This window comes from Podarcis raffonei, chromosome 9, assembly GCF_027172205.1.
Source record: "Podarcis raffonei isolate rPodRaf1 chromosome 9, rPodRaf1.pri, whole genome shotgun sequence".
Classification (NCBI taxonomy): domain Eukaryota; kingdom Metazoa; phylum Chordata; class Lepidosauria; order Squamata; family Lacertidae; genus Podarcis; species Podarcis raffonei.
Genome location: NC_070610.1, coordinates 52,225,561 through 52,253,144, shown reverse-complemented (window position 1 = coordinate 52,253,144; position 27,584 = coordinate 52,225,561). Strand labels below are relative to the sequence as shown.

Genomic DNA, 27,584 nt, shown 5'->3' with positions numbered 1-27,584 from the left:
CCCTGGGACCTGGAGAGTGGCCGAAGTCACACAGGCTGAGGCAGGTGCGGCAGAGACACACAGCCACAACCGGTCCCACACAACTCGGGGGGCAGAGCTTGAAAGCTGCCCTAGAGAGAAACAGGCCATTAGTGTCTCTGTCCCCCTGCTGAGGGCAGCAGCAGCAGCTCCCTAAGTGTATCTTCATCCCCTGTTAAGGTACCTGATCCTTTTAAGGTGAGATTCCAGGGAGGAGCCTGGTGTGCATTACGGGGTCTTCTACAAGTATAAAAAGTGTGTTTGAGCTGCTTCACGCGCTTTGGGCCACGTGGGAGTGTGGCTAATGTCAGAATGTAGAAGAGAACGACAGGTACGTTCTAAGACTGACGTATACATTATAGATAGACATACACACACAAACCAATTAGCCACGTATATGATATCTGGACGTGTCTACAAAGATAAGAGTTCAGTCTGGTTCTGCCTCACAGTAGACTTCAGTTTCTTTCACAGCATGAGGGTTTTTGTTGTTGTTAATTACCTTCTAAACAACTGTCTCAAAGCGATTTACCCATAAGACAATTTAAAACCCCAAAACAACAAATATACCTGTATGCTTAGGGTGCATATAAAGATATAAAAGCTGCATGTTAATATAATTTAAGATTTGCATTTTATATTAAGGAGTAACAACACTCAGCTTTCTTCCCAACGGTTTGTGAAAATAACATGTTAATATAGGGGCAGACAATTGTGTCAAGGTGATTGAAAGTGGTTTGAGAGAGGCTCTGTTTTCCATGATGCTCACACTTTTTGGGGGCTTCAGACTGTCACATAAACTCCAGTCAAACAGACTTTTCTCGATTTTGAAACTATACAAGAACCCACAGATTTGTTTACCAGAGACACAGATTGCCACTCCCTTCTTAGAACAACCCTCAACTATCTGGTGATGGGGTCAGTTTTCCAAAAGACAGTACATTAAAATTTAAGTTTCAGATGTGCTGGTTGGATTGTGCTGAAACCACTCTCAGTTTCACTTATTCTCCCCTCGCCACGCAGTGTACACACTCTGGTATTATATGTTCCTAGCTTTACTACATTTTGAAATCCACTTGGAGAAGTAGCTAGGAAATTAGCATATCGTATAATTCTCGATACAACTGCATTGTGATGCCATCTTATTATTTTCTGCTTCAGTACTACTGTGGTGTTTTCTGCCCTGGGAAGAAGGGCTGATGGAAATTTAATAATTAACAACAATAATAATTTTCAGCATTCCTCCCCATGACAATTTATAGACCAAATCTTATGATTCAAAGCATTAAAATGCCACTCTGATTCTGAAAGTTAAAAAAGAAGAGTTAGAACATAAAAAGAAATATGGTGTAAAACACGTTTTTAAAATTACATATCTGTATATATTTATCGATATGTTAAGCACCATCTATGCCTATCAGGCCACTGCACCTTTTGGCTATTCTTGAGTTTCTTGAATAATCTCTAGCATATCTGCAGCCTTGCTTTTTTCATGAAGTAGGGAAGGGTGAAAAGCAGTACTGGGGTAGTAAGTAGAATGAGAATGAGAGCGAAAAAAGTGCTTGCCTCATTTACAGTTGTGCATAATCTCCATGTGGCAACCTGGCAACCACCCAAAAGCAACAGTCCTCAATATTCATACATACCTGAAAGCGATGGAACTTCCTTCTAAGTAAGGGATCAGGCTGCAAGTCTTGCAGGACTGGCCACCAGCTTTAGCATTGAATTACACTTACTAAGGCAGAATCTATTGTGAAGCATGCAGGTCCTTGTGAAACGCAAGTGCAGGAGAATTTCCAGATGGATTTTGCTTGATGTCTTGATACCATGCCTATTGGTTTACATGCAGATAATGAAAGCCAGTTAATAAATAAAAAATAAAAAAAATTGTGTGGGGGGGTGGAGTTTAAAATTTGGTTACTTTTTTTGCTTTTAGGGAAGCTTTTAATGTTTGATGTATCACAGTATGTTAATATTCTTTTGGAAGCCGCCCAGAGTGGCTGGGGAAGCCCAGCCAGATGGGCGGGGTATAAATAATAAATTATTATAATATTATTATTTTACAGTAAATTTTCAGGGGGTCGGTTTTTGTTGGGACAAATGTTGACAAAAGGAGATAATTCAAGTGTGTGCAAGCACATCCACAAGTTTTGGAGTGCACATCCATTCAAACAAGGAATAGTAAGTAGAAATTATGTCCCAAGGCCCATGTCTAAAATCAAAACCACTTTACACACAGCTCTTTCATGTCTTTCCCCACGTCCCCCAGATGAATATCTTGCTTAGCAAAGAAGGTTGTTCTCTGTGTTATAGCAAATCAGATGGCACCACGGCTCAGGCTATAAGTGTCTTGGTCATTGTATCACATTTGTTTTGTTTTATTCATGCTATCATTTATAATGACAAGGAGAGTAAAAGTTCTGAGTGTCCTGACAACAATATCAATTAAATAAAAAGAAATAGTAATCTGTTTTGGCTTTTTAGAAGCAGAGAAAAGGCACTATTCATTAAAAACCCAATTCACTGTGAAGTATTTGATCCAATGCACCTTTAATGAATGTTCCAGATTTTTGTTGCGTACATATAGCACAGCACAAATGTCACTGTCTATAACATTCAAAATGCACCAAGGCTCATTTGGAACCTAAACAAGTATTTGCAAGTTTAAGTATGAGAAAAAGCCACAGATGGGGAATTCCTCAAGATGTCTCTTACCAGAAAAGAACCAGTCTGTTGTTGCTCCTGTGGAAAATAAAATCAAACAAGCCACCACAGTAAGAGCAGCCTGAAACAATTTAAGAACACTGGCTAATTAGAAGATTATAATCTTGGGAACTCTTCCTTCTGAAGAACTGCTAATTGAAAATATCCACAACACCATCTCATCCGTCTCACACATAAAATTCCTCCTCAGAACTAAATTTTGCTGCAATACATACAAACATATCAGAAAAGGCAGTTGGTACCTTCATCTGAGATCATGCCCACTGGTTATTGGTGTGCAAACAAACCCTTCGTGCATCCAGAGTTTCATGCTCACCTGTTTCTTTCCCACCTACTTCTTTACATTTAAGCCGACTTCATAACCACAACCTCCTTGTATGGGGGGACACGGGTAGTGCTGTGGTCTTAACCACTGAGCCTCTTGGGCTTGCCGATCGGAAGGTTGGCGGTTTGAAGCCCCATGAGGGGGTGAGCTCCCGTTGCTCTGTCCCAGCTCCTGACAACCTAGCAGTTTGAGAGCACACCAGCACAAGTAGATAAATAGGTACCACAGTGGTGGGAAGGTAAATGGTGTTTCCATGCACTCTGGTTTCCGTCATGGTGTTCCATTGCACCAGAAGCGGTTTAGTCATGCTAGCCACATGACCTGGAAAGCTGCCTGTGGACAAACGCTGGCTCCCTTGACCTGAAAGTGAGATGAGTGCCGCAACCCCTAGTCGCCTTTGACTGGACTTAACCATCCAGGGATCCTTTACCTTTACCTTACCTTCTGGGGCTGATGGGAGTGGTGATCCAAAACACCAAGAGAGCTATGGGTAGGTGAATGAGGAGCTGCAGACTGTTGACTGTAACTTGGGCAAAAGCAAATTGTGGAGAGGAACAGAATGACAGAATGCTCTCCTCCTTAATAGCTTCTACCGCATGACTGGTTGACAGGAAGGGACCCTGAGTAAGGAGCTCTCTTGTGAAGAGGTGAGTATATGCTACCACATTTTGTTGCAGGTTCCACTTGTCTTTTCCTAATCCTAAATGTAATTAATAAGTCTTATTTATTTGCAACCAATCTGTATTAATACTTAATAAATGCAGTCTTTGCATGGTAAACACTCCTTCTTTTTGTTGGACACAAGACCAGCCCTTGCTGTAGTGAAATCATAGTCCTGTAACCTTGATGATTTTTGATTGAATCAGAGCTTTAAACAGGAGAGTTTGTCGCATTACTATTGAAAAGTGCTAGCATTTGTTTTAGTGTGCCAAATCTGATTATGATGTTATAAAATTAGATCAAAGATGAATGGCTGTACAGTAAAAATCCAAAACCTGCATGTGCAAAATAATGAGAAACAGGGTTCCCTTTCCTTGCTACAAACACAATTTCTGAAGTTATAATTATACTCTGTTGTGGGGAGAAAGGGGGAGGGGGAAGAGTAGAACTCTGTTGTTTGGGGTTATTTAAAGATGGCTTGAAACCACTTTCACAGCCAGAACCTACACATGCTTACTCAGAAATAGACCCCACTGATTTCAATGGGACATTTCCAAGTATGTGTATATAGGGAGGGCTGCAGCTGTGCTGTAGGACCTCTATATGTCCATTAAGAAGTTTCACTGAATTCATAGGGATTAATTCCCGGTCCTGGGTACATGTGGATAGGGCAACAGCTTGTATATCTGACACTGAAATGGCTTAAGAGTTAAGCTCCTCCCAGAGAAATTGCAAGTAGGAATGTCTCTTTAAAAAAATAAGAGAGTTTTTCAGATATAAGATGGGCTCCCTAGTCATATTGGGTTGAAAGGTGTACCAGTACTTTTGAAGTGGCACATGTGCCTCCCATACACAGACTTAATCTGATCTGGCCAGAGTGAAATTGTCATGTGATCTTTACAAAAATTAAAAAATTAAAATCTGACATCACTTGTTTCTGAAAATGTACACAATACCTCAAATTGAATCTTTTCCCTAAAGAAATCTGAAAGCAAAGTGACCCTGAATATATGGCTTCCTTGTGGACTTCACTTCCCCATTAGTAACCTGCAAAATTATTTGGACATCCTGGTAGTCCCATCACTTTTTGGAACTAAATAGAATGTCTCATGGAGGGAGCTGTTCCTCGCAGTGTCGTGTGGCCCTTGAGTTTTGTTTTCATGTTGGGGCTGCCCTGAAATACATACCGTATTGGCCCGAATATAAGCCACACTTTCCCCCCAAATTCTGCGAAAAGTTAAAATGTAGCTTATATTCGCGACCTTATGCCACCGGCAAAGCTTCCCTCCAGGAAGCAGCCTGGGTATTGTCTTTTTTACTCCCCCCCCCCCCCCAATTTTAAAGGTGTGGCTTATTTGCGGGTGTGGCTTATATTCGGGCCAATACAGTAAGCCAAATATTGTCAAATATCCTTCAAAACGTTTCGCCTGAATAGAACCCTCCAGATTTGCTTCCGTTTTATCTTTCAGGGACAGCTACTTCACCTAACAACGCTTCTTTCCAGGTGCTCACTTGCCTGCAGTTCAAACAAGCCTGCTTAACCTGGCTGCTTTTATTTTGGAGAAAAAGTAGCCATGGTGGTCCTGTTTGGAATACATCCAGATCAGGGCCCTGTGCTGGTTTTCTCGTGGAAATTGCTCCCTTCTGGCTCCTTTCTTGAATGTGCTATTTACTGGGTGCAAGCATGGTTGTTTAAACACCTGACAAATGTCCTCACGAGAGGGAAAGAGGCTCTGTTTCTGTTCTGGGCTGGCTGGCTCATCTGCACAGCAGCTGTGAGGAGATCAACACACGCACACATTTCATAAATGCACACTGCAATGTGGCATTGGCGCCTGTGTCCCTCTTCAAGGAAGAAGGGATCTACAAGGAACGGCAGGAGGCAAGCGTTTTTGTTCGCAGTACACACTATTCACAGCAGAAACATCTGCTCTACATGACACATGAGGTCACCACAAACACATGAAGACTCAATATGCATGTATGCGCTGACATAGTTTACTTGCGTGCAATAGCAACTGCTTTGGCTGGGAATTGTTCTGTACAATTCTGGCTGGCTAGCCAGAGCTCTTGGGAAGAAGCAGTGGGAAGAAGCAGTGTGTTGCCTAGGTCAAGGACAGGGCACTGTTTTCAGCCTGACGAGTGAAAAGACTTGGTTCACATATAATAATACTTAGCTTAGGGCTGGCCCTAACCATGAGGCATAGTGAGACAACAGCAACAGGTGGTTGATGTTGGAGTAGCGGCAGCAGCCTCCAAGCTCTTCCTCCTGGGTGCCCAGCTGTTCCCTTCAGTTGTCACATTCCTTTCCTGAGTCCCTGAACCTGGCCTGCTTTCTCAGGTGTGCTGGTGGATGCTAGTCCATCATTAGTGTAGAAGAACACTCAGTCATCCTCTAGCAGTGGAATTGAGAAAGGGTGCCATCTTGTCCTTATGAAGCAGCAAAATGTATTGGGCTGGCCCTGGCTAAGCCATGTTTAGCAAGTGACAAATTAAGTTGTTCCACGGATGATCAAGCAAACCATCAGCATCTGGGGTGAGATGGCCAAATAAACCATGGTTAAATTTGAGTTCTGGGTTCACACATAACACTAATCCACATAGGCACCAACTCCTAGGGGCCGAGGCAGTGATTTATGTGCTCCCCTAGTATAGGGACAGCCATCAGTTATTTAATGATGAGAGAAATACTTTCTGCAAATGCCCAAGAGACCCTCTTGCCTTTATTGCTGCAGGCTTAGAACCAAGTCCTGAAAAGCAAAATCATTCCTAGTGTTCAGAGCTTCAATGGCACAGTGAAATAGTCAAGGTAAGTTGAATTTAAAACACATATATTTCTTTTTGTGTATGTGCACATGTATAATAGCATTGTGCTAGATTCTGTTCTCGTATAGGAATTCCTTATGTGGATCACCTTTGTGTGAATAAAATTACAAGCTGGAAGCTTCATTTTGCACACCTAAGCAATCTGGCAAAGTAAGGCGTTAAGAACTAATTTTATGTGGTGCAAATTCATGTATGCAGAGTGTAGAACTGACAAAAAGGCACAGGGAACAAAAGTATGACATAGTACTTGTTAGCAAATAATAAAAATACGTTTTTGAGTTTGCATTTATCCAGATTCATTTCAAGTTGCTGCAGTGTTATAGCTCTTCTATGTTATTTTAGTATGTATGAGGTGAGCTACCCCACTTTCTATGAGCAAAACCAGATTCTTTTTACCGCTGCTGATTCACCAAGTGTGTGGAGGAGTTTCTGTTTGAATCCCATTTCCACCATGGTACATTTATTTCGAAACCTTCTTACTGCTGCCACCATATATCTATACCATCTCTTAAACTATAACGCAGTAGCTGTGGTACTTTTGAGGTGGTACAAAACCATACAGGCCTTTATTGTTTCTTTTGGGGTTTTATACGTTTACTGTTGTTGCAAATGGACATTAAGTTTAACAGACAGGCTCCTGTTTCTATCCCCTGGCCCTACCTGTCTGCTGTGCCCAAGGGAAGCCTGCTACAATAAATATATTCTTGCACACCACCCCAATCTCCAGGCGGTGTGAGATTCCAGGGGTTCCAGGTCCTTACTCCTGGAACTTCTTTATCTGTGTTGTTTTAAAGGAGACCATCTTGGCTGTGAGCCCTGGAAGGCCTGCACCCTGCCTTACTGACCCTTTCCCATCTGGCCTGGGAGAGTGGAGTGCTGACTGACTCCAGCTACAAAAGCTGAAGCTGTTGAACAGATTCTTGGGCTGGAGTATTGTTTACGGGGGGTTGAGAGAGCTGTTGCTGTTCTTGATATTATTGTTGTATCTTTCGTTTTAGATCTTATGATTTACATGGAAATTGTTTACATTTGGTTGTGTACTTTTTGATGTGTTTTATTTATTGTTTATGACTTCTGTTATGTTTGTAATTATGTAAATCTCGTCATGTTGTAAGCTGCCTTGAGCATAGTTACAACTGTACAATTGTAAAATGATGATGATGATAATGATACTCAGGGTTTGTTTTTCCTTCAGAATGAGGCACAGTGGAGAATGTAGTGTCTTCATGATACGTGGCTTATTTACACATATATACAACCTGAGCCTTGATGGAGGGGTTCACAGAATTAACATGCCAAGAGAGCCTGGTTTCTTCCATAGCCACAGCCTTGGATCTGAACAGAAACCAAACAACATTCTGTCTCACTTGGTTTTCAGTGTGCTGCTTTGCCTCTAGCTTACATCACTGCCATCTCTCTGCTCTCAACTCCATCTTTGTTCTTCTATCTGTCTGTGAGTTTGAGGGAGTGAGCCATGCCCATTTACCATTCCCCTTAATGGTCCATCTCCACTGGCGATCACCTCACTAGGAAACTAACCTGTTGTATATTTTCACACTGGCTGGATCCTGGGGTTAGAAAGATCTCGGCATGTAGCTGACTTCCTTCCCCTAGCTCACAACAATATAAAATTGGGTTATACTGGTGTTGGACTGCTGGTCCATCTAGGCCAGGGGTCAGCAAACTTTTTCAGCTGTGGGCCGGTCCACCATCCCTCACACCTTGTGGGGCGCTGGACTATATTTTGAAGGGGGGGAAATGAACGAATTCCTATGCCCTACAATTAACCCAGAGATGCATTTTAAATAAAAGCACACATTCTACTCCTGTAAAAACACGCTGATTCCTGGACCGTCCGCGGGCCGGATTGAGAAGGTGATTGGGCCACATCCGGCGCCTGGGCCTTAGTTTGCCTACCCATGATCTAGCCAGTATTGTCTATTCTGATAGGCACTAGGTCTTCAAAGCATTAGGCAGAGACTTTTCTTCCCAGAACGTTTCTGGGGTGTTCTGCATGCAAAGCATAGTGCTATCTGCCACAGAGTTATGGTTCCTCCTGTAGTTCTCCCAGATTGTTTGCTTCATACTTAGTCTGTCTACAAAGATGCAGCTCCTGATATACTGGGAACCATGTGTGTGAAAGGGCACCTGTGCACCTGATTCCTAGACTAAGTTTAGTCTAACACCTTTGAGGGGAAATGTCTAATTCCCAGCATTGGATCTGGAACTGCATGACAGGCACATAACATTGGATAATGCTGCCAACTTGGACACCGTATGGAAAGTGGGATAATTAATGCTGCCCCTTGTTACCCTTGACAGGGTGAAAGAGTAGCCTGGAGTTAGGTTTCACACCCTTCCAAATCAGAGACCTCCATTTTCAAAGCTGACAGCATTAACAGACTTCTGAGTGGGCAGGAATGTTCAAATACATATACATTTAGCCTTGTTGAAAGGCCATTGCATATCATGGGATGAAAGAAAAGTGCAGCTGAGCCGAATAGTGACCTTAGGTTTTGTTAGAAGGGTGAATAAACACAGCCAGGCTTCCAAATTAAAAACGCAACACAGTTTTTGCAAGATACATTTTAACATTTTCACTGTGAAAATTGGCATTTCCTTAAGAAAGAGGCCATACCTTAACTGAGTAGGTTTTCACAGAAAGTCTGTAGATCCTGAGAACAAAATACAGCCTTAATTATGGATAACATGCAATGTGAACTTCTTGACAAGCTGAAGTTAGCAAGAAACATACAAATGAAAAACAGAGCGTCGCACGCACAATGGGTGACCAGCAAGACCCTTTGAAGCCCTTGTGTTTGTTACTGAGTTTACCAGATGGCAGCACCCTTTAATATCTCTCCGAGGTGCTGGCTTGCATTGCATCATTCCGTCAGGGAACTGAAGCAACTGTTATTTTGATTTCTTTTTGCAGATTTTTCACATGATAATTTCACTTTTGTGTCAAAATGCCACAAACACTGAGATTGCCTGTAACGGCCGAAAGAAACTTAGAAGAGTTTGTTTTTAGGAAAAGAAACTTTCATAATATTTGTGTTTTCAGCTTTGTATTTAATGTGGTATACAGGTATTTGTTAATAAGTACTTAAGAGAAGGGTCAGGCTGTTTACTGGTATTATTCTCTGATCTACACTGAGTGGGATTTTTCTAGCCATACCACCCATGTTGATAATTGCAGTTATCTTGGGTAAACTGTTATAAGAATAATTATGAATCACCAATTCACTCAAAGGTATCATGGTGGCGTGCAATGAAATAATGAAAACATAGTAAAATTATAAGTTCCCAAAATACAGAAGAAATGACCAACACTGAATCAAGCTAATTCTGTAAAAACACTTGTGGAAATGACCATGAGAATTGTAGGTGCCTCTCTGATTTCAATAGCAACAGGGCCCCCAAAGCCTTAGATAGCATAGAGATTAAATGGATATTATTAGGTAAGTTTAGATAAGTTTATGATACATTAACATGTTTGTATAGTTACAGAGGCTACAAATGGAGTCTGAAATAGGAGTTTCAGAGAAGGGGAAAAATAGTTGTAAGAGAAAGTATACACCACCAGGGAACTTGGAAAGATATATGGTGTCAGTGGTGTGTCAGCATCTGTGGAAAAAGCTGACAGGCAGGCCTAAAAGTCATTCAGCTCTAAACCTTGTTTTCTTTGCCACACTTGAAGGTTTTATTAGCTTTCTGTCAGACGCTGCAGGTTTAAGGCTGAGGGCTTTGCCCTCCCTGCAAATTATACATTTTCCTCTCTCACCCATTAAGCAAGCGGTCTGACTTCTGTCAACTTTCATAATTAAGGTGTTTTTAACTCCTTTACATCTGTGATGCATAAAGAAGGGGGGGGGACTTTCAATGAAAAAAAATGACCTCTGGAAACATTCAGCAAAACTGAAACCCATACAAAATAGAGATTAAAGGATCAAGAAAGTTTGAAAACGTCACTTAAGAGTGTGACAAATTATTTATTTTTTCAGACCCTAAACTTTAAAGTAAGCAGCGCTGGCTGCAGAAAACAGACAAGTGATCAAAAACTGCTCAGTTCCATATAGGAGAGAGACATGTTCTTTAAGAACCCAACCTGAAAGTTTCAGCAGTTGATTTAGACAGCATCATTTAAAACAACACCTCCATCTAGTGGCTTTATAACAAAAAAAAGTTAGTAAATTCTTACATAGGCTTTCCTGGGTGTTTTCACCCATGGACCTCCCTCATACATAGTGTCCTATCACCTGATCATTGTTCACTAGAAAATAAAAAGTAGAAGAGAGGCTTTTGTAATGCAGATGAGTGTTCTGGCCAGTTTAGTTTGCAGTCCTGTTACAAACTTAGGGCAAAGTTACACATAATGTTAAATGTGGGTCTTTGCATCTAATGTAGGAATGGGCAAATCTTCCAATTACTGTTTCTCTCAGTTTTGAATTTCTTTTTTGTCTTAAGTTCAATTTTCCATATTTGCACATTAGTTTGCACTTTTTTAAAAAAAATCAGCATTTATAGTGGAAATATATGCGAATATACATGTTAGTATGCAGTTTTGCCTGATATTTTCCTAATATCTGCACACTTGCCCCAATGTATGCATTTCTCTACACATTACTCAACGTTGCAAAATTCAGAGAAGGTCCATGTCTCATGTTCCATTACCTCCAGATATAGGCAAATAATTCAGATCTATAAGGTTTTCATGACTGTTTGGTTTTGAAGAACCTTTATCTTTACACTCAACAGCCACATCAACAAAAGGGAGGCCACTGGTGCCTGATTTTCAAAAAATATTATAATTTCTAACCTATCTTTTATGAAAAACTCCCTGATTTTATAAATAAAAAAGCAATGACAAACCTAGACAGCATCTTAAAAAGCAAATACATCACCTTGCCAACAAAGGTCCGTATACTTAAAGCTATGGTTTTCCCAGCAGTGATGTATGGAAGTGAGAGCTGGACCATAAAGAAGGCTGATCGCTGAAGAATTGATGATTTTGAATTATGGTGCTGGAGGAGACTCTTGAGAGTCCCATGGATTGCAAGAAGATCAAACCTATCTATTCTTAAGGAAATCAGCCCTGAGTGCTCACTGGAAGGACAGATCCTGAAGCTGAGGCTCCAATACTTTGGCCACCTCATGAGAAGAGAAGACTCCCTGGAAAAGACCCTGATGTTGGGAAAGATAGAGGGCACAAGGAGAAGGGGACGACAGAGGACGAGATGGTTGGATAGTGTTCTCGAAGCTACCAGCATGAGTTTGACCAAAGTGGGGGAGGCAGTGGAAGATAGGAGTGCCTGGCGTGCTCTGGTCCATGGGGTCACAAAGAGTTGGACATGACTAAACGACTAAACAACAACAGATCTGGGCCCTTGTATAGGCAAATAACAGCAACTGACCTTTTTGGATTTAACATAAGGAATTGGAGGAGGTGTCTGTTTCCAGATATTTAAATATCTAGCCCAGATATTTTTATAGACACCACTGGAATTGCTACTTTTAGTTTATATCATTATAGTTTGGGTGTTGATTTTTTAAAAATATACGCATTTTCCAAAAATATTATCTGCCATATTAGCAGGTTATTCTAATGTCAGAGCAAAATGCACATCAGCATGCTTCCAAAATGGCCCTCCCCTACTAGCTGGAGAAAATGACACCAGAACAATCGCTTTTTACAATAACTAGTAAGAGAGCAATTGGAAGTGTTTGAGAAACCTGGTCCATATTTTCAGTACCTCATAACTTTATTTCATATTGCAACAGACAGCTTTCATAAAGAAAAGGTGCTTTGCCACAAATTATACTTGTTCACACCCTTAGCCAGGAGAAAATATAAAAACAGCTAGAATCACTTCATTCTCCACCCCCTCCCTTACTGATTTCATGTTTCACAATGTGGTCTCTTGGCCAGATATACAGCCCTGAAAGCAGGAGCACCTGTGGGTTCCCTGTTTATAGAACAGGTGAAAGCAGCCCAGAGCAGGCAATGGATGCTGTAAAAGGGAAAAGTCGACCAGCAAGTCATTGGTTCATATTGGGAAAACGATTTAATGTATTTATTAAGAAGACTTTGTGATGTTAGTGACGTCTGTTGAATTAAGGTCACATCCTCACCATACCATTGGAAACCATACCTGGCTTTCCCCAAAGAATCCTGGGAAATGTAGTTTAAGGGTGCTGAGAATTGTCGCTCTGCTGAGGGGTAAACTACAGTTCCCAGGCTTATCTGGCAGGAGCCATGACTGTTAAAGTGCTCTAAATGCATGGTGTGGGTGTGGCCAAGGAGTCTGGTGACTAAAGTTGTCCCTCCACTGACACAAGGCACTTTGATCCTCCAAAGGGTTCCATCATTGAAATTTGGAAGGAGGCAGCTTTTGCTGATGCCCATCTCTCCTGAACCCCGCATCTCTAGGGGTTTAGAGGACCTCTCAGCACAAGGTAAGAGGTGGTGTGGGAGACTGCTAGATCAAAAGTTATTCAAGCAGTGGAGAGACACCACTGGATGCAACCATATAGATGGAGTTGCTATAAATTTATAAACGAAGGTCAAAACTGGATCCTTAATTGCTAAAAGTGTTCCCGCAGCAACTAGAAATGACCTATTATGTTTGGTGTACAGTTACTTTTAAAAAGAGAGTATGCTGTCTTTAAAAACAAACAAACACAAATATGGCAAACTGTGTTCATTAATGCAACCTTTGACAACCTAGTGCCCTCCAGATGTTGTGGACAGAAATTTCCACCAGTTGTAGTCTGGAGGGTACCAGGATTGGCAAATATAGGAAAGCAGGAAGCCACCTTCTGTGGAGTCAGACCATTGGTTCATCTTGCTCAGTATCATGCACATTGACTTGGTATCAGCTCTCCGAGGTTTTAGGCAGAGGTCCTTCCCAGCCCACGTTGGAGATGCCAGGGGTTGAATTTGGGAGATGTTCTGCCACTAAGCTATACCTTTCCCCTAAGAAGTCCTTAAACATGTTCTGCTCTGGCTACATTACTTTAGCTGTAGAGCTAAAACTAAATATAATGAATGCATGATTCCGTAATGGAGGGGTGTGTCTCCCCTCCCACCCCCATTGATAACTCCAACCTCACCAGTTTCTCACAATTTGTCTCGCTAGGATTTAGGTGACTAAATATTTGCTGGGTCAGATGTTTGGCAGCAAAACATTAAAAGGCAGGTGCTGACACTAAGAAAAGAAAAGCACCCTGAGACTGCAAAAATGTCTGCATTTCTCCTCCCCTCCCCTTTTTGCTCCAAGTAGCTGGCATATATTCATCTCTGTTTTCATGAACTCTAATGATAATGAGTTAAGCTTCACAAATGGAAGACGAAACCCTCATAATTAGTTGAGCTGAAGTGTTGAAAGGAATGAAATGGGGTTTGTTGGCTCTAACATTGGATACACAGAGGCCTGTCTGTTTGGTGCATTCACGACAATCCTGAGTCTGGGGTGCTCTTCCCACAAACACTGGTCACCTGCTGGGAGCCTGAATTGAATTAGGTTACATTATAATTGGATTTTCCTAAGGCGCTGCATTAGCATTTTCCATGATCTCACCCTTATTAGCCAAATCACTAATCAGGAATAGCACAGTTACACTGCCTGCTAGTTAAATTATCTGCTGCTATAGTAGCTATTTAAGCCAACTTCCAACCCATGCATAGAGACCAATCTTTCCCATCTTCCTTTAGAGGGAATTCACATTATTCTCTCACGGCTGAAAATGCAATGTGGTTTTGACTTCCACAGATATATTTTAAATATATATATACTCTGGAGAATTGTAAGTTTTAAGGCTTGTTGTACAGGTTCCATTATACGGTGTGATAGGGTCAGGTGATTTGTCTCCTTGATATATGAATGTAAAAATGAAGCTATTGAGGGAATCGGTTTAATTGCAAAGAAATCCCTAACCACGAATTGTATTCCATTGTGGCTCAAATACTTAACACACCTAATCCTTTAAGATTATTCTTTTAATGCTACCATCTCCATCCATTAACTGGAATCCAAATGACTTTAAAAAAAATTAAAGTGGCAATTATGTCCAGTACATAATACACAGGGAAAGTAGACGTGTCTTCCACAACTGATTGACAAGTCTACTATAGGGTGGTTGGTGGAGTCTAGAAGGATATTGCTGCATAAAGTTAGATACAGACATACAGAAATTCCTGATTTGATAAGATGGTCCAGTGGCTATCTGCCCAATCCAGTGTCTGAGACCAACTACACTAGAAGTCTAAGCTCTGATAGAATCCTGCAAGGACTACCCCATTAGGAGAAGGAAAGGTAATGCTGTAAGCAGATTAAAATCTGCAGTATTTTCTCAAACATCTGCCATGCTTATTTCTTTCACATTTTAAAATGCAATTACATTTAGGTGCATTACATTTGTTCTCAAATTGTATGTCAGGGGAAATTATGTTTAATGTTATTAAAGTGGGTAAAGCAAAGCCGAGCCACAATCCCAGCACCCAGGTTTGTGTGCTTAAGTCACATTTAAACCATTGCAGGGGTTAAACATGCCAAACTCTGTTCTGGCCTTAATCTTCAGCTCAAAATATTACAGTAGTTCTAGAAATATTTCATTTACACATATATGCATATACACATATATCACCGATATGGTTTTAATTCTGTATCATACATTCAGATTTCCATCTGCATTCAGTGTAAATGCAAGCAAGTTCAGGATGTGTGTGTGTTTTTGTTCTCTCTTTTTTTAACCATAGATTTTAATTCTGGCAATAGAAGACAAGTTATTATTGAGTATTTAGATTGCAACATTGAACCTTACAAGTAGCTATACTGATATGGATGAGACTGTTCTGAATAATTGGCTTGAGGACACAGCAAGTATTATCACAATCAATACAGCCCAACATGACTACTGACCATTATAAATGGTTGATGGATTGCTACTGACCCACCAAATCAATTGCTGCCCAATAGCCCTCTAAGGTGGCCCAGCAGGACTTCTATGAAACACATTTGTTCTTCTGTCTGCAAAGGGTTGCCTAAGTACAGAGACTGTTAATCCTCCAGCAAAGCAACAGTGCGTGTCTGGTTGGCTACGTTTGAAGTGGTGGATCACACACTGTGCAAGCCAGTTTAGCAGACTAACGTACTCAAAGAGATGCACTGTAGAATTCAGAATGACAACAAGATGATTCTTAAACTAGAAATGGGGATTGAGACACAGCCCAACCGAATAAAACCAAATACAAACATTTGCTGCTGCAGCCAGTGAGGCAGGTTGCTCACAAAAATGCTGGATTGCCATGTGGTGACCGTAGAATCTTACAGTGAGTAGGAAGTTTAAAGGTAATCTGCTCCGACTTCCTAGCTCAGGGCAGGAATCTAACTATTAAAGCAGATCTACAACATAGAGGATGACATAACAATAATAATTTATTATTTATACCCCGCCCATCTGGCTGAGTTTCCCCAGCCACTCTGGGCGACATAGAAAAAAGAACCCCCACTTGCATTACTTTTAGGCACTGAGTGACGGTGAAGTGAGGGGGAGGTACTACAGTCAGCCCTGACCAAATACAGGGTTATAGACCACACAGTAAGCTCCATGTGGATGGGACAAACATCCCATTAGCCACATTTTATATGCACAACTCTGCTTGCAATACCTCACAGCTCCTCTGGTGCCCAAAGGTAAGGACAGAATTGCCTTCTCCTTGATCCGCATACAGACGTTTTGCCTTGCAAACCACCATAACACCACTCACTTGCACATTTCCTAAAACCCTTCAGACATTTATTTATAATTGAACAGTTGCAACTGGTTTGGTACAGTCTATTTTAAAAGAAAGGTGTGGGGGGCGGGGCAGGGAGAAAGTCTTTCCACAACAACAACCATAGCTGGAAGTGAATCTGTCTCTTTGCCACAGTCATAGAAATCTCCCATTGTGTGTATGTTATATAATGGTATATCATATAAAAAAGAGTGCAACAGGACAAGAAAATGTAACAGCAGTTACAGGCGATGTCAGGATGGCTCTTTGTCTTTGCTTTGGTTCATTCTCTTCGTATGGTACAAGTGAGGACCTTCGTTTTCTGAGGAGGCATCTATGAATAAATGGATACATATGTGAAAGAAAATTAGACATCTTCAGTTCTCCAGCTTCGCTGTCTTAATAAGTATACCCTGAGCTGAATTTTTTTTCCCCAGGACTAAAAAATATTAATAAGCTAATATTATGCTATAACAACAACAATAGGAATCATTAATATTCTAAAATAAACCAAAAAGAGAAACAAGGACACATTGGCTCGAATCCAGACTAAGTCAATCATGAAATGAAAAAGCAAAGTCTCAAAAAGAAGCATATTGGTTAGTTTAAAGCCCAAAGCATCTTGGGTCAAGAGACCAGTTTCTTCAGAAAAACGCCAACAGTCTTACATGCTAAATAGGCTTCTTGAACTGGTGCTTTCACCCCCTCTTCTTCTCAGTTTGTGATACATTAGACAGTTGGGAGCAGAGTTAATCCTGTGCTAGAAACTCAGAAATCTCTTGCATAATCCTGGTTGGATTGTCCATTTATTTCACATATTGTGGCTGCTTATATCAGCCAAGGAAGAGGAAACACTGCCATAAAGGAATAATATCCCACAGCCATGTCACACAACAAAATGGATCTGTGCAATGCAAGCCATTGGTGGCAGTTTGCCAGGCTTCTATTGACAGAGGCAGAAAAGGAATCACTTAAGAACCTATGGCATTTTTTAGGTGAATAACAGTTATAAAAGTACGTGTTTTCCAGTGCCAGCTTAGCATACAAACAAAACCTAAGGCCTATCCAAACCGCATTCAAAGTGGGAATTGGAATGGGATAATGACTGAATCAATACTGTACATCCACGTTGCTCCTCCTGTCCAGAGGAATTTAACTAATTCCTCTAGGCTGTTGCACACAGACCACTAGTCACATTGCATGACTTGCTCACTTGCATTCTGGAGACTTCATTCATTGTGTAGATGGTTAAGTAGACATCTTACGTGCCATTGCTGCTGAACTCGGAAAAGAGCAGTACAGATGCAGGGGACAGACACAAAAGAGACAAGGAACGGAAAGGTGGAGCTGAAAAGGGGGTTCTATGGGATATAGAAGTATGGGATACAGAAAGAGAAAACAGAGGGGCAATGTAGACTGAGGTGCAGAGAGAAGCATGGTGCTGCAGGGAGTAAAGAGAGAAAGTGATTGTGTAGAGGGGAGGGGAGGGGAGGGGAGCAGATGGGGGGGGAGGAAACACAAGCACAACACATGGGAGAGATAAATAACACTTCCAGGCTGTCACTATTTTAGGATTTGATTCAAAAAACATACCAGCAAATTTAGGTTGCATACTTGAAGTTGATTTGGCACTGTTGTGCAAAAAACCTCCCACTTTCCCCCAGAATCGAACTTTTTGCAATGAGGAATGGGGTGGTGGGAGAGCATTGAAAAATGTGGGATAACAATGGCTTGATGCAACAACATATACACGCTCCACAAACAAATGGTAATAAATGCTCAATAATCATGACATCTGGACGTGACCGAAGACACGGTGAGCTCTATGGAGTACAGAGGAAGAAGAAAGATAGTGATCACATTTTTTAAGAAAGGGGGAGTACAAAAGAGGAAAGGTTAAAAGAGAAATGGGTACAGAGAATCCACTAGTGACACAGAGACAGAAGGGGAAGCAAACTGTGAGGAAAGAACCAGGAGGATTGAAAAATAGTTTTTCATCTAAAGTAGTGATGCAACCTTCCTGAGTTAATAGAAATGTAAAAGTGATTGAGTTGTGTGTGCCCCTAGTATAGAGAGAGCCATCAGTTATTTAATGATGAGAGAAATACATTTTGCAAATACTCAAGAGACCCTCTTTCCTTTATTGCTTCAGGCTTAGAACAAAGTCCTGAAAAGCAAAATTGTTCCTAGGGCTGCATTCAGAGCTTTAACAGCACAGCCCTCATTTAGTTAAAGACAGTTGAATACTAGAGTACTGCATATATGGATTCCTTGGCCCTCAGAGTGTCTGGTTTCACTTGAACGCAGTTGGTACTGGCTTATTTTGAAGTATCTTTTTAAGAGAGTAGGACTGGGAAGGGAGAATTGGCACAGGATCACAGCTGCAAGTGAAGGTACAGCTCCCATGCTAAAAACATCTACCATGAATTTGGGCTCATTGAATTCAGTGGGACTTGCTTGAAAAAAATGTTTAGGATATTAGGATCAGGCTTCAACTGTGGAGGGGAGAAGAATTTAAATATTCAGTTCAATTCACATTGAAAAGTGATCCTACCAAAAAACTGGAAAAAACTAAATTGACATTTGATCTACAGTATCCCTAGCTGCAACAAATCTTTGTTGCTGTCCTCAGATCCAGATACATTTGGAACACTGGCAAAGTGAGAAACAGATGAGAGAACGATGGGGAAAAGGCTAGTCTTTACTTAAGCAGCAATTGCAACTGTTTCAATTTAAAAGGTTAAGCAAATCAAACACTCACAACTTCAACTCTTTCAAGGTTGTGGCATCTATATTAGTGAACAAATAGCATGGAACTAATTTTGTATCCCCTCTCCAGATAATGGATGAGAAGGCAAAGATTTTCCATATGTTAAATGAATGCCTCATGAAATCAACGGGGGAAAATACAGCCCATTAACATCTGGGAATTTGAAGTATATTACTAGAATACCAGGATTACCAATGCCATATGCAATTTCAATGCAAACCAGAGAAAGACATGTTCGTATAAAGATGCTTTGATATCTTCCCTAGGCATCCTCATACCAGATAATCATTATACTTGAAACTTTTTACAATCACCTTGACCATTAACTGTTAAACAGGAAATTAATAAATCTTAGAACATTCAATTCCGAAGGCTGCTTTTCTGAAACCATACTACTGTTTAAACTGGGGGTGCTGTTGTTATTTTTTATTGTTGAGCTTCCTTTTTGAGGCACTTCCTTCAGCAAAACTTTGACTCTTACATCAAGGCTATTTCTGAATGCAAAAAAGTGTGGTGTTCAAGGAAGTACAGTTTTAAACACATGGGTGGAATAAAAGTAGATTTAGCAGTGGAAAAGATAATGTATTTAAGTATCAAGCAAGCCTTTTTTGTGTTGTTTATCTCATTCACTAATGATTGTTTTTAAACTATTTTGATTCAAAGGGTCTGATCATGGGTTTCTTGGCTCTGGAATAGTATCTAGGAGGAGATAAGGTGTGAGATCAGGGCATGTGCAATTCTGGCTCTGGATAGCTACCTCAGTCAGAAATGGATACCTGAGCTGGGAAATAGTTCCTGAGTTTATCTGAAAATCTACTTACCCCTTTACATTGAACTATCTTTGGTTTTTATATATTTATATTTATATCCCACCTCTTTTTCCATAATGGTATTATAGGTAGTGCACCTAGGATTCCCAGGTGGCCTCTCATCCAGGTATGGACCAGACCAAGACTTGCTTTAGCTTCAAGGAAGCAGACAACGTCACATGCCTTCATGCCCTGGGGATTTCCACAGTGAAGGATATCCCACAGACAGCTGTCTTTGCCCCCAACACCATGAGGAGAGTGATGGTCAAGAAAAGCAGTGTGCAAAGCTAAGGCCAAAGTCTAATCTTCCTTTGGATTAAAACCTGGTGGCTAAGCAAGAAGTGTGTCTACCCTTTGTACAGCCCAAGTCATTTTGCTGCCCAGAAGAAGAACAAGGTGGCACCTTCTTTCCATTCCACATACAGAAAACTGACACTGGCAGCTCAGTCTTTCTTTGACAGTGGTGATAAGACAGCAGCACCTGTCAGCAGCAGGCAAGCTGAAGGAGTGCAAGGTAAGCCACACAGAGCTGTGTGTCCTATCTTCTAACACCTTCTCATCTTCTAACATCTGCTGCCTGAGGCAGTGGCCTCTCTCCGCCTAACAAGAATGCCATCCCTGGGTGCTACCAAGTAAGAGACTGTTTTGAAACCACAGTGACTTTAAGCATATGCCCCTGAAATTTGGTGTTGGCTCTTCTTCGAGGTACCTTTCACCCACTTCTGGTTCAATGTACAGCAATAAATCAGTATGGAGGACATAGCTCTACTATGGCCACAGCATAATGAAAGCTGCCATCATAACTAATGATGTCAAGGGATAGATCAAGTCTCCCTCCGCTGTCTATTAGGAGCTTGGCATTCATCTTGATTCTTTTTACAGAAGCTGCTGGGAGGCTGTGCCTAATGAGACTAGAAAACTAATTAGTCCCAGCTAAGTTTAATGAAAATCAGGAGGGTAAGATAGGAGTGCATTGCAACTCTATTGTTGTAGGTTAGATAATGTACAAAGAGCCTCATCAGCTTTCCGGCAACCTAACTTCAATAGCAGATGTGCTGGAAGGAGAAGCTTGTGCTTTATGAGAGGCATCCAATGTGGCCTTTGAAATCTCTTTAATCCCTGCCACAAATTTGCACCAACCCTATGATGGTCTATGGGCAATCCTCCCACCCCTTCTTTTTGCTTTCACATCCTGAATATCCTTCCTATACTGCATTGTGACTTTTCTCTTGCACCAATGCATCAGTGGCAGTATCTGCAGTTGCCCTAGGACACATGTAGACCCTCTCTCTGGAACTAGGAAGAGAAGTGTTTTTATTGCTTACAATTCCAGGAATTGTATTTTCCTGCCGTGGCTCAACAATAAAATATATGATCAGATTTGGTGCCCTGTGATCAACCTTTATTGCCTCTTCTTGGATGCACTATATTTATTTTGAAGGAAGATCCTGTTGGCTTATGTTGATCTTCCGTTCTTCACCTCAACAAAAGAAAAATCAAAATTCTTTTACTGAATTTTGAATCAGAATTCACCTGTGGAAATAAATACGTGCACATGTATATTATATTATGTAATCCAGCTATGGAACCAAAGTTATCTGGTAAGAGGACAGCTGGAGTGGACTTTAAAGGTCCCGCTACACACTTGAAATAATATATTTGCAACGTCAGAACTGCTCCTTAGCTCTTCTGATTTTCCCCATTTGTAATCCCACTCCTAACTCACTAGGCTTGTATAGGCGAAATAAGTCACTAACGCCCTTGAAAAGATGTGTTTAGAGGAGAGATTAGTGGTATCCCTTCATCTGCGCACTGTGAGCTATATACTAGCCTTAAATAATAAAAAAATGACACATAGTCAAATATTTAGCAATAAGACACCCAGTCATTGAATTAAGGTTTTCATGGAATAACTGTGGTTCCCAAATACAAGTGCTGGGGGAACCAATCTTATTGTATGCCCCCCACTAAATGGACTTTTGGAAGCAAAACTGACATTGCTTGCCAGAATCACAAGTATGCAAAGAAAGCCCTAAGCAATAAAACCTCTTTCCCAGAGAATTTTTTTTTATTAAAAGTAGGTTCAGGGAAAAGCTCCAGCCCAATTTTTAAGCTGCCTCGTCAATTTTGCACAGTTGGAAAAGGAAGGAAATCATACTATCCCACCTGCCAAAATAAGCTGACACTCATAACACTAGTTGGAATTCTCTTGTCCTTTGTTCCTGAATCCTTTGCCTCCTCCCCCAAAAAGGAAGCCATTGTCAAGGAAGGATGATCACTAGCTAGACTAAAAGAAAGTCAGTTAACTTTTAGATCTGGTACCCAGCAAAATATACGTGCAGAAAGGATAATACAGGCTAAGGAAAGAGTGGGTGAGAGATATAAGTAAGCATGACTCAAAAGAAACCACATTTATGATACCAGTATCCTTTTGCCCTTTGTTTGAACCCACCTCTCTCACCCACAAACAGATCCCATAGATCTTTCTCTACATTTCTCTATTTTTCAGCTGCATAGGCAGCACACATTTAAAGCACAATACTTCCCCCAGAGAATCCTGGGAACCATAGCTTGTCAAGCGTGCTGAGAACTATAGCTTTGTGGGTCCCAGAATTGTTGGGGAGAAGCCATGTACTTCAGATGTGTAGCATGTAAGGTAAAGGTAAAGGGACCCCTGACCATTAGGTCCAGTCGTGACCGACTCTGGGGTTGCGGCGCTCATCTCGCTTTATTGGCCAAGGGAGCCGGTGTACAGCTTCCAGGTCATGTAACCAGCATGACTAAGCTGCTTCTGGTGAACCAGAGCAGCACACGGAAACGCCGTTTACCTTCCCGCCAGAGTGGTACCTATTTATCTACTTGCACTTTGACATTCTTTCGAACTGCCAGGTTGGCAGGAGCAGGGACCGAGCAACGGGAGCTCACCCCGTCACGGGGATTCGAACCGCTGACCTTCTGATCAGCAAGTCCTAGGCTCTGTGGTTTAACCCACAGCGCCACCCGCGTCCCTGAGTGTAGCATGTATGAGGCCTTTATTTCACACACTGTTGCAGGAAAGGTGGAAGACCACAAGTGGGGAAACCTCTTTCAACGTATCTAGATTTCCTTTTCAAAATCTCTCCCCTAACTCTGCCTGGTGAATAAGTACACCCTACTATAAAAAAATAGTAAAAGAATGGAATAATATACAATGTCCAGACACTCCCATGATTGCTATGGAAGGCAGCCAGTTCCTAGCAGCTGTGTGCAAAGACTGTCTAGGCTGCAGGGATCAGAAGAGAGTGACACAGACACCCTGTCCCCCACATCCTAGCCACCAGGATGTGCCTGGGGTTGTCTCTTTATGACACAGTAGCCTAAAGTTGGAAGGCAGGAGGAAGATGAAGGGAATGGACCAGGGACAGCAGTTTTATGGCTTGCATTCATCAGCATGCCTTGAAAGAACCCCCATAGCATGACACCGTACGCTACCCAAAGCCATGGAAATGCCTTTGAGTTAATATCCTGCATATGTGTAGGGCAGCAAGTGGATAGCATGCATCATTAGAGAAGAGGAGGAAATAATGGTGCTTAAAAAAAAAGAACTTTTAAGTGGTTGTTAAATTGTCTCCATAGCCTAAAGCTGGAGACAGCTAATGCTCACTCCTACACTTTCTGCTGGGAGGATGTGTATTTAATTTCTGGATTTTATTAAAACACTTGTTTCGAGTGGGCCATGAGCTGAGTACATGGATAACTACTGATAATATCTTAACATGAAACCTTAGCTTGACTGCTGCTGCCTCTCTAGCCACCATCCTGATCTGAGTTGTGCTGCCTCGCCCTGCCCAAATGAGTAGTGCAGAGTGTCAAAATACCTCTTTAGCCACAGCAATTGTCACTGTGGAACAGTAATAAACCTTGATACATGCATGGATAACACACACACACACACACACACACACACACACACACTTCTTTCAAATCATGTTCCTCATATTCCTAGCAATTTTTTGAAGTCTGCCCCCTTGTGTTCTTCTGATAAGAAAACAGTATATGCATCAAAACCTGAGTTTAGACGCCTGAGTGATTATACTGCTCAAGGAGAACAGTAGAGATGAAGATTAAATTTGATTTAAACTGTTGTGTAGAGGGGAAAGAACTGCTGCCTTATTCACTCATGCAGCATTTACCACCAATATGCTGCATATGAGCATTCAGATGCTCCTTTCAAAAAGGATTTAAGAACTTTTGGAAATCATGCAAAATTAATGACTGACAGTAGGCAGCATGTGTTGCCTCTTTTCATACATTGTGATCAGCTGCTGGCTTCGTGTTATAGTTTGTAGTCCAATATTAAACAGTTTCCAAGATCAGTTGCAACAGGAAACTGTGGTTTGCCAAGTGCATAAGAGGAGTGTGTGAGGAGGGGTGCAATGGCACGAGACCTTGTGGGGCTGATCCTTTCCTTCCCAACTTATTCCCAGTGAAATTCACCTACCCCATAGCTGATAATACTGCAAGAATCATCTCATCCTGTATACATTAACCTGGACTCTGCAATCATAATAGAATCATAAAACTATAGAGCTGGAAGGGATCACAAGGGTCATCTAGTCCAACCCCCTGCAATACAAGAAACTTTGGCACAATTTAGGGCTCAAACCCACAACCCTGAGATTAAGAGTCTCATGCTCTACCAGCTGAGCTATCCCAGGATAATAATAGCCACCTGAGGCCTTTCTTGTGATTTCTCTATGAGAGGTCCGGAGAGTGGTAACACAAGAACAGTCCTTTTCTGCAGTTGCTCCCCATTTGTGGAATGCTCTCTCTAGGCAGATTCAGCTGGAACCTTCATTCTACATCTTTAGATGCCCAGGGAAAACTTTCCTCTTCTATGCCCTTTTAAATGTGTAGGGGAGGGGGTTATTGGTTTGGTTTGTTCTTGCTCTTGTTTTTTTATGTATTTTCTGGTTTTAATTTGTATTTTTATGCTGTGAAGTGCCCTGATATCTTCGGATGAAGGATGGTATAAAAATTTAATAAGAAATAAATAAATAAATAAATAAATAAATAAATAAATAAATAGTAGTACCTCCAGGAGGAAAATTCAAATGGTACCAGTGAAACCATCCTCTCAGAAACTAAAAGCAGTGTCAAGGCGTAGGGAGTGAGACTACAGCAGGGGAGAAAAGGAAAGTTCTGATCCTGCTCATCCTCTGCACCTGCTAATGTAATTTCCAATGAGCTATTTTAAATACTAAGTGAAAAGTTTAGTGTATTGTGGCCCTGAAAAGTTGCTGAATCTAGGTTGTTCCCTTTTTGAAATCAGAACTCCTTGTTTACTTCTACTAAGCCCCTTTCCTCACCCCTTTGGATTGTTCACAACTTGGTTCATCTCTGTATGCCAGAGACAACAATTCTAAGGGGGCTTTCAAAGGGAGGCTTAATATTGCAAATGGATTGTTCGTGTATTGCAAATGGCTTTTTGGCAACAGAGTGTTGTTGTTTTAAAATACTGGGTTTTTTATGGATAGGGCAAATCTGGATTAAATTGGGGGAGGGAGGATATACTAGTTGCCATTTTGCTGCCAATGATGTGAAAAACCTGCATGCATTAGGATCACAGATTCCACAATAACTAGCCTTCTATAAGTACACTTATTTACTTGGTCACTTATTCCAAGATTTTCTCTCCTTTCTTCAGGCTCTCATTTGCAGATTGAACATGTAAACAAATCAAAACATCGAAGGAAATTTCATGCACTTTCCAAATGCCTTTTCCCAAAGCTGAAGATTGCTTTTCCTTGTCAAAGTCATGTGTTTCCCCGGGGACAGCTGGCCCCCCAAACCACAACAACTTTATAAACTGAAGCTTTTAAGCACTTAAAGGCTTCAATGCATGCAGCCAGCCAACTTGATCTCCTAGGTTAGCTGGCTCAGCAAGGCTAAGCTTTACGCTCTCAAGTTATTAAGTACTTATAAGGGCTGCAGAGTTTTCATATGGAGAGCTTACCAAGCAATCTTATAGCTAACCAATTCATGGCTTGTAAGGAGCTTTAGTTCTAAGAACAACAGGCAGTTTTCTGGATATCTCATGCTTCATTTGTGAAACAATCTGCAAGGGACTGTTGTAAAATTCTGAGCAAGTGGGACTCATCAAAATACATTTGCACAAGGTCACAGAAGGGTTTGGAAGTGCATAAAATTTCACTTTCTAACCATCTACACATTGGGGTATTGCACAAACATCCTTTCCATGACAGTCTGTGCCTCTATAACGAATTGCGCTCCAGTATGTTTTAGCCATGCTGTCTTCACAATTGGATTTCCATTATCAAAGTGAGAGATCTGGCAATCCCAAGGCTATCTAATGTCTGCAGTACAAAATTGTGCATGGCTCTAATCCCATCTTCTCTCCCCATTTGCTGTCCTATAAGCAACTCAAAATAAATGCCTCTTGTGCCTTCTAGTACGGAACCTACTTTTGCAATTCTCAGACTTAAAGGACTCTGATAGACCCCCACCCCACAACTAGTTCAGTATGATCCCAACAAGCCTAAAAATGTCCCAAACTTCAAATTCATTTGTCCTGCCCATGACAGTTGCTTAGGCTTCCTGCATTTCTTCCTGCTCTGATAGGATGAGGGAAAGGAAACTATGTCCTTCACACTCACAGAAGAGGTGGGTTACTATCAGCCTAGCATCTTCTATTTTTAACTGTATGGACCAACAGAAGCCTAATGCAGCTGCCACCCTCCTCCAAATGGTAGGGCATGCTTTGCTGGGAGGCAATACCAAGTAAAGAAGGACTGGCATGCAAATGAGCAGTAGTGAGCAGGTGATGGCCTGTTATGGGGAGAGTCCACTGGAAGAATCTTGCTCATGTGTCACGCCACACACCCCACTCCATCTGAACCTGGAATCCATGCTGATTATGATTTTTTTATCAGTTAATGCGCAACTAGCCCACGTTAACTGTTAATACTCCATGTTGAAAGAGCCTGAATTCTTGTTTAAGAATGTAAGTCGTTCCTGTATAAGATCAAACTCCACCTAATTCAGTATTCTTTGCAAGCATCCCAACAACCAGAAAGCATTAGCTGGCCCACCATAAAGTGGCCAAGGGTTTATTGGTGGACCAAATTCTGCTTCTGCCCACCTCTACCATACAGCCTCTGAAACAAAAACATTTTCCTTCTCCAGGGGTGCTTACAACAAACAGGAAAGAATACGAAAGGAATGTGCAAACAGAGAGGAAAATGGATTAAGATAGTGTGCAAATGCTTCAGAACTAATTGTACAGTTACTTGACGAACAAACAAACAAATTAAGTTGCCCAGCAGCTTCAGCTTAGCCTAAGAGAAGCCAGAGTGATTTGTGTTTCTAAGGAAAACATGTTCCTATTCTATAGGGTTGAGCTGATGCTGAACCAGCTACGCACTTGAATTGGGTAAGATATATTGGAAAGTGTTTTTTCCAGGATTTTGGGTGACCCTCAGATATGACATCATCCATGGGTCCCTTAAACCAGAAGAGTTGAGGTGTGTGGACTAATAATTATCTTGCATGGCCTTTGAACTTATTTGGTGTGAAGACAGAATGGTGGCAGTGTTAGGGTAGCAAAGTCTTAGCTAGATTTGACGTCAGCCACTGTTCTCTCTACTGGCTGTAGGAGAGGCCCATAGTGGCTAGACT

General features: G+C 41.3%; 1 protein-coding gene and 1 long non-coding RNA gene across 2 annotated transcripts in view; one reads left to right on the top strand and one right to left on the bottom strand.

Moving 5' to 3' along the window:
* The first annotated feature begins 154 nt into the window (after nt 1-154).
* LOC128421155 (uncharacterized) lies at nt 155-7,721 on the top strand. Its single transcript, XR_008332245.1, has 3 exons — nt 155-216; nt 6,463-6,536; nt 7,348-7,721. It is a non-coding gene; the product is annotated as an uncharacterized LOC128421155 (long non-coding RNA).
* Nucleotides 7,722-16,067: 8,346 nt separating this feature from the next.
* TNIP3 (TNFAIP3 interacting protein 3) overlaps nt 16,068-27,584 on the bottom strand; it is a 38,752-nt gene continuing 27,235 nt past the window's right edge. The window contains exon 11 of the mRNA XM_053403505.1: nt 16,068-16,662. Within this exon, the coding sequence (XP_053259480.1) occupies nt 16,583-16,662 (80 nt within the window). The 3' untranslated portion in view covers nt 16,068-16,582. The remainder of the gene's footprint in view (nt 16,663-27,584) is intronic.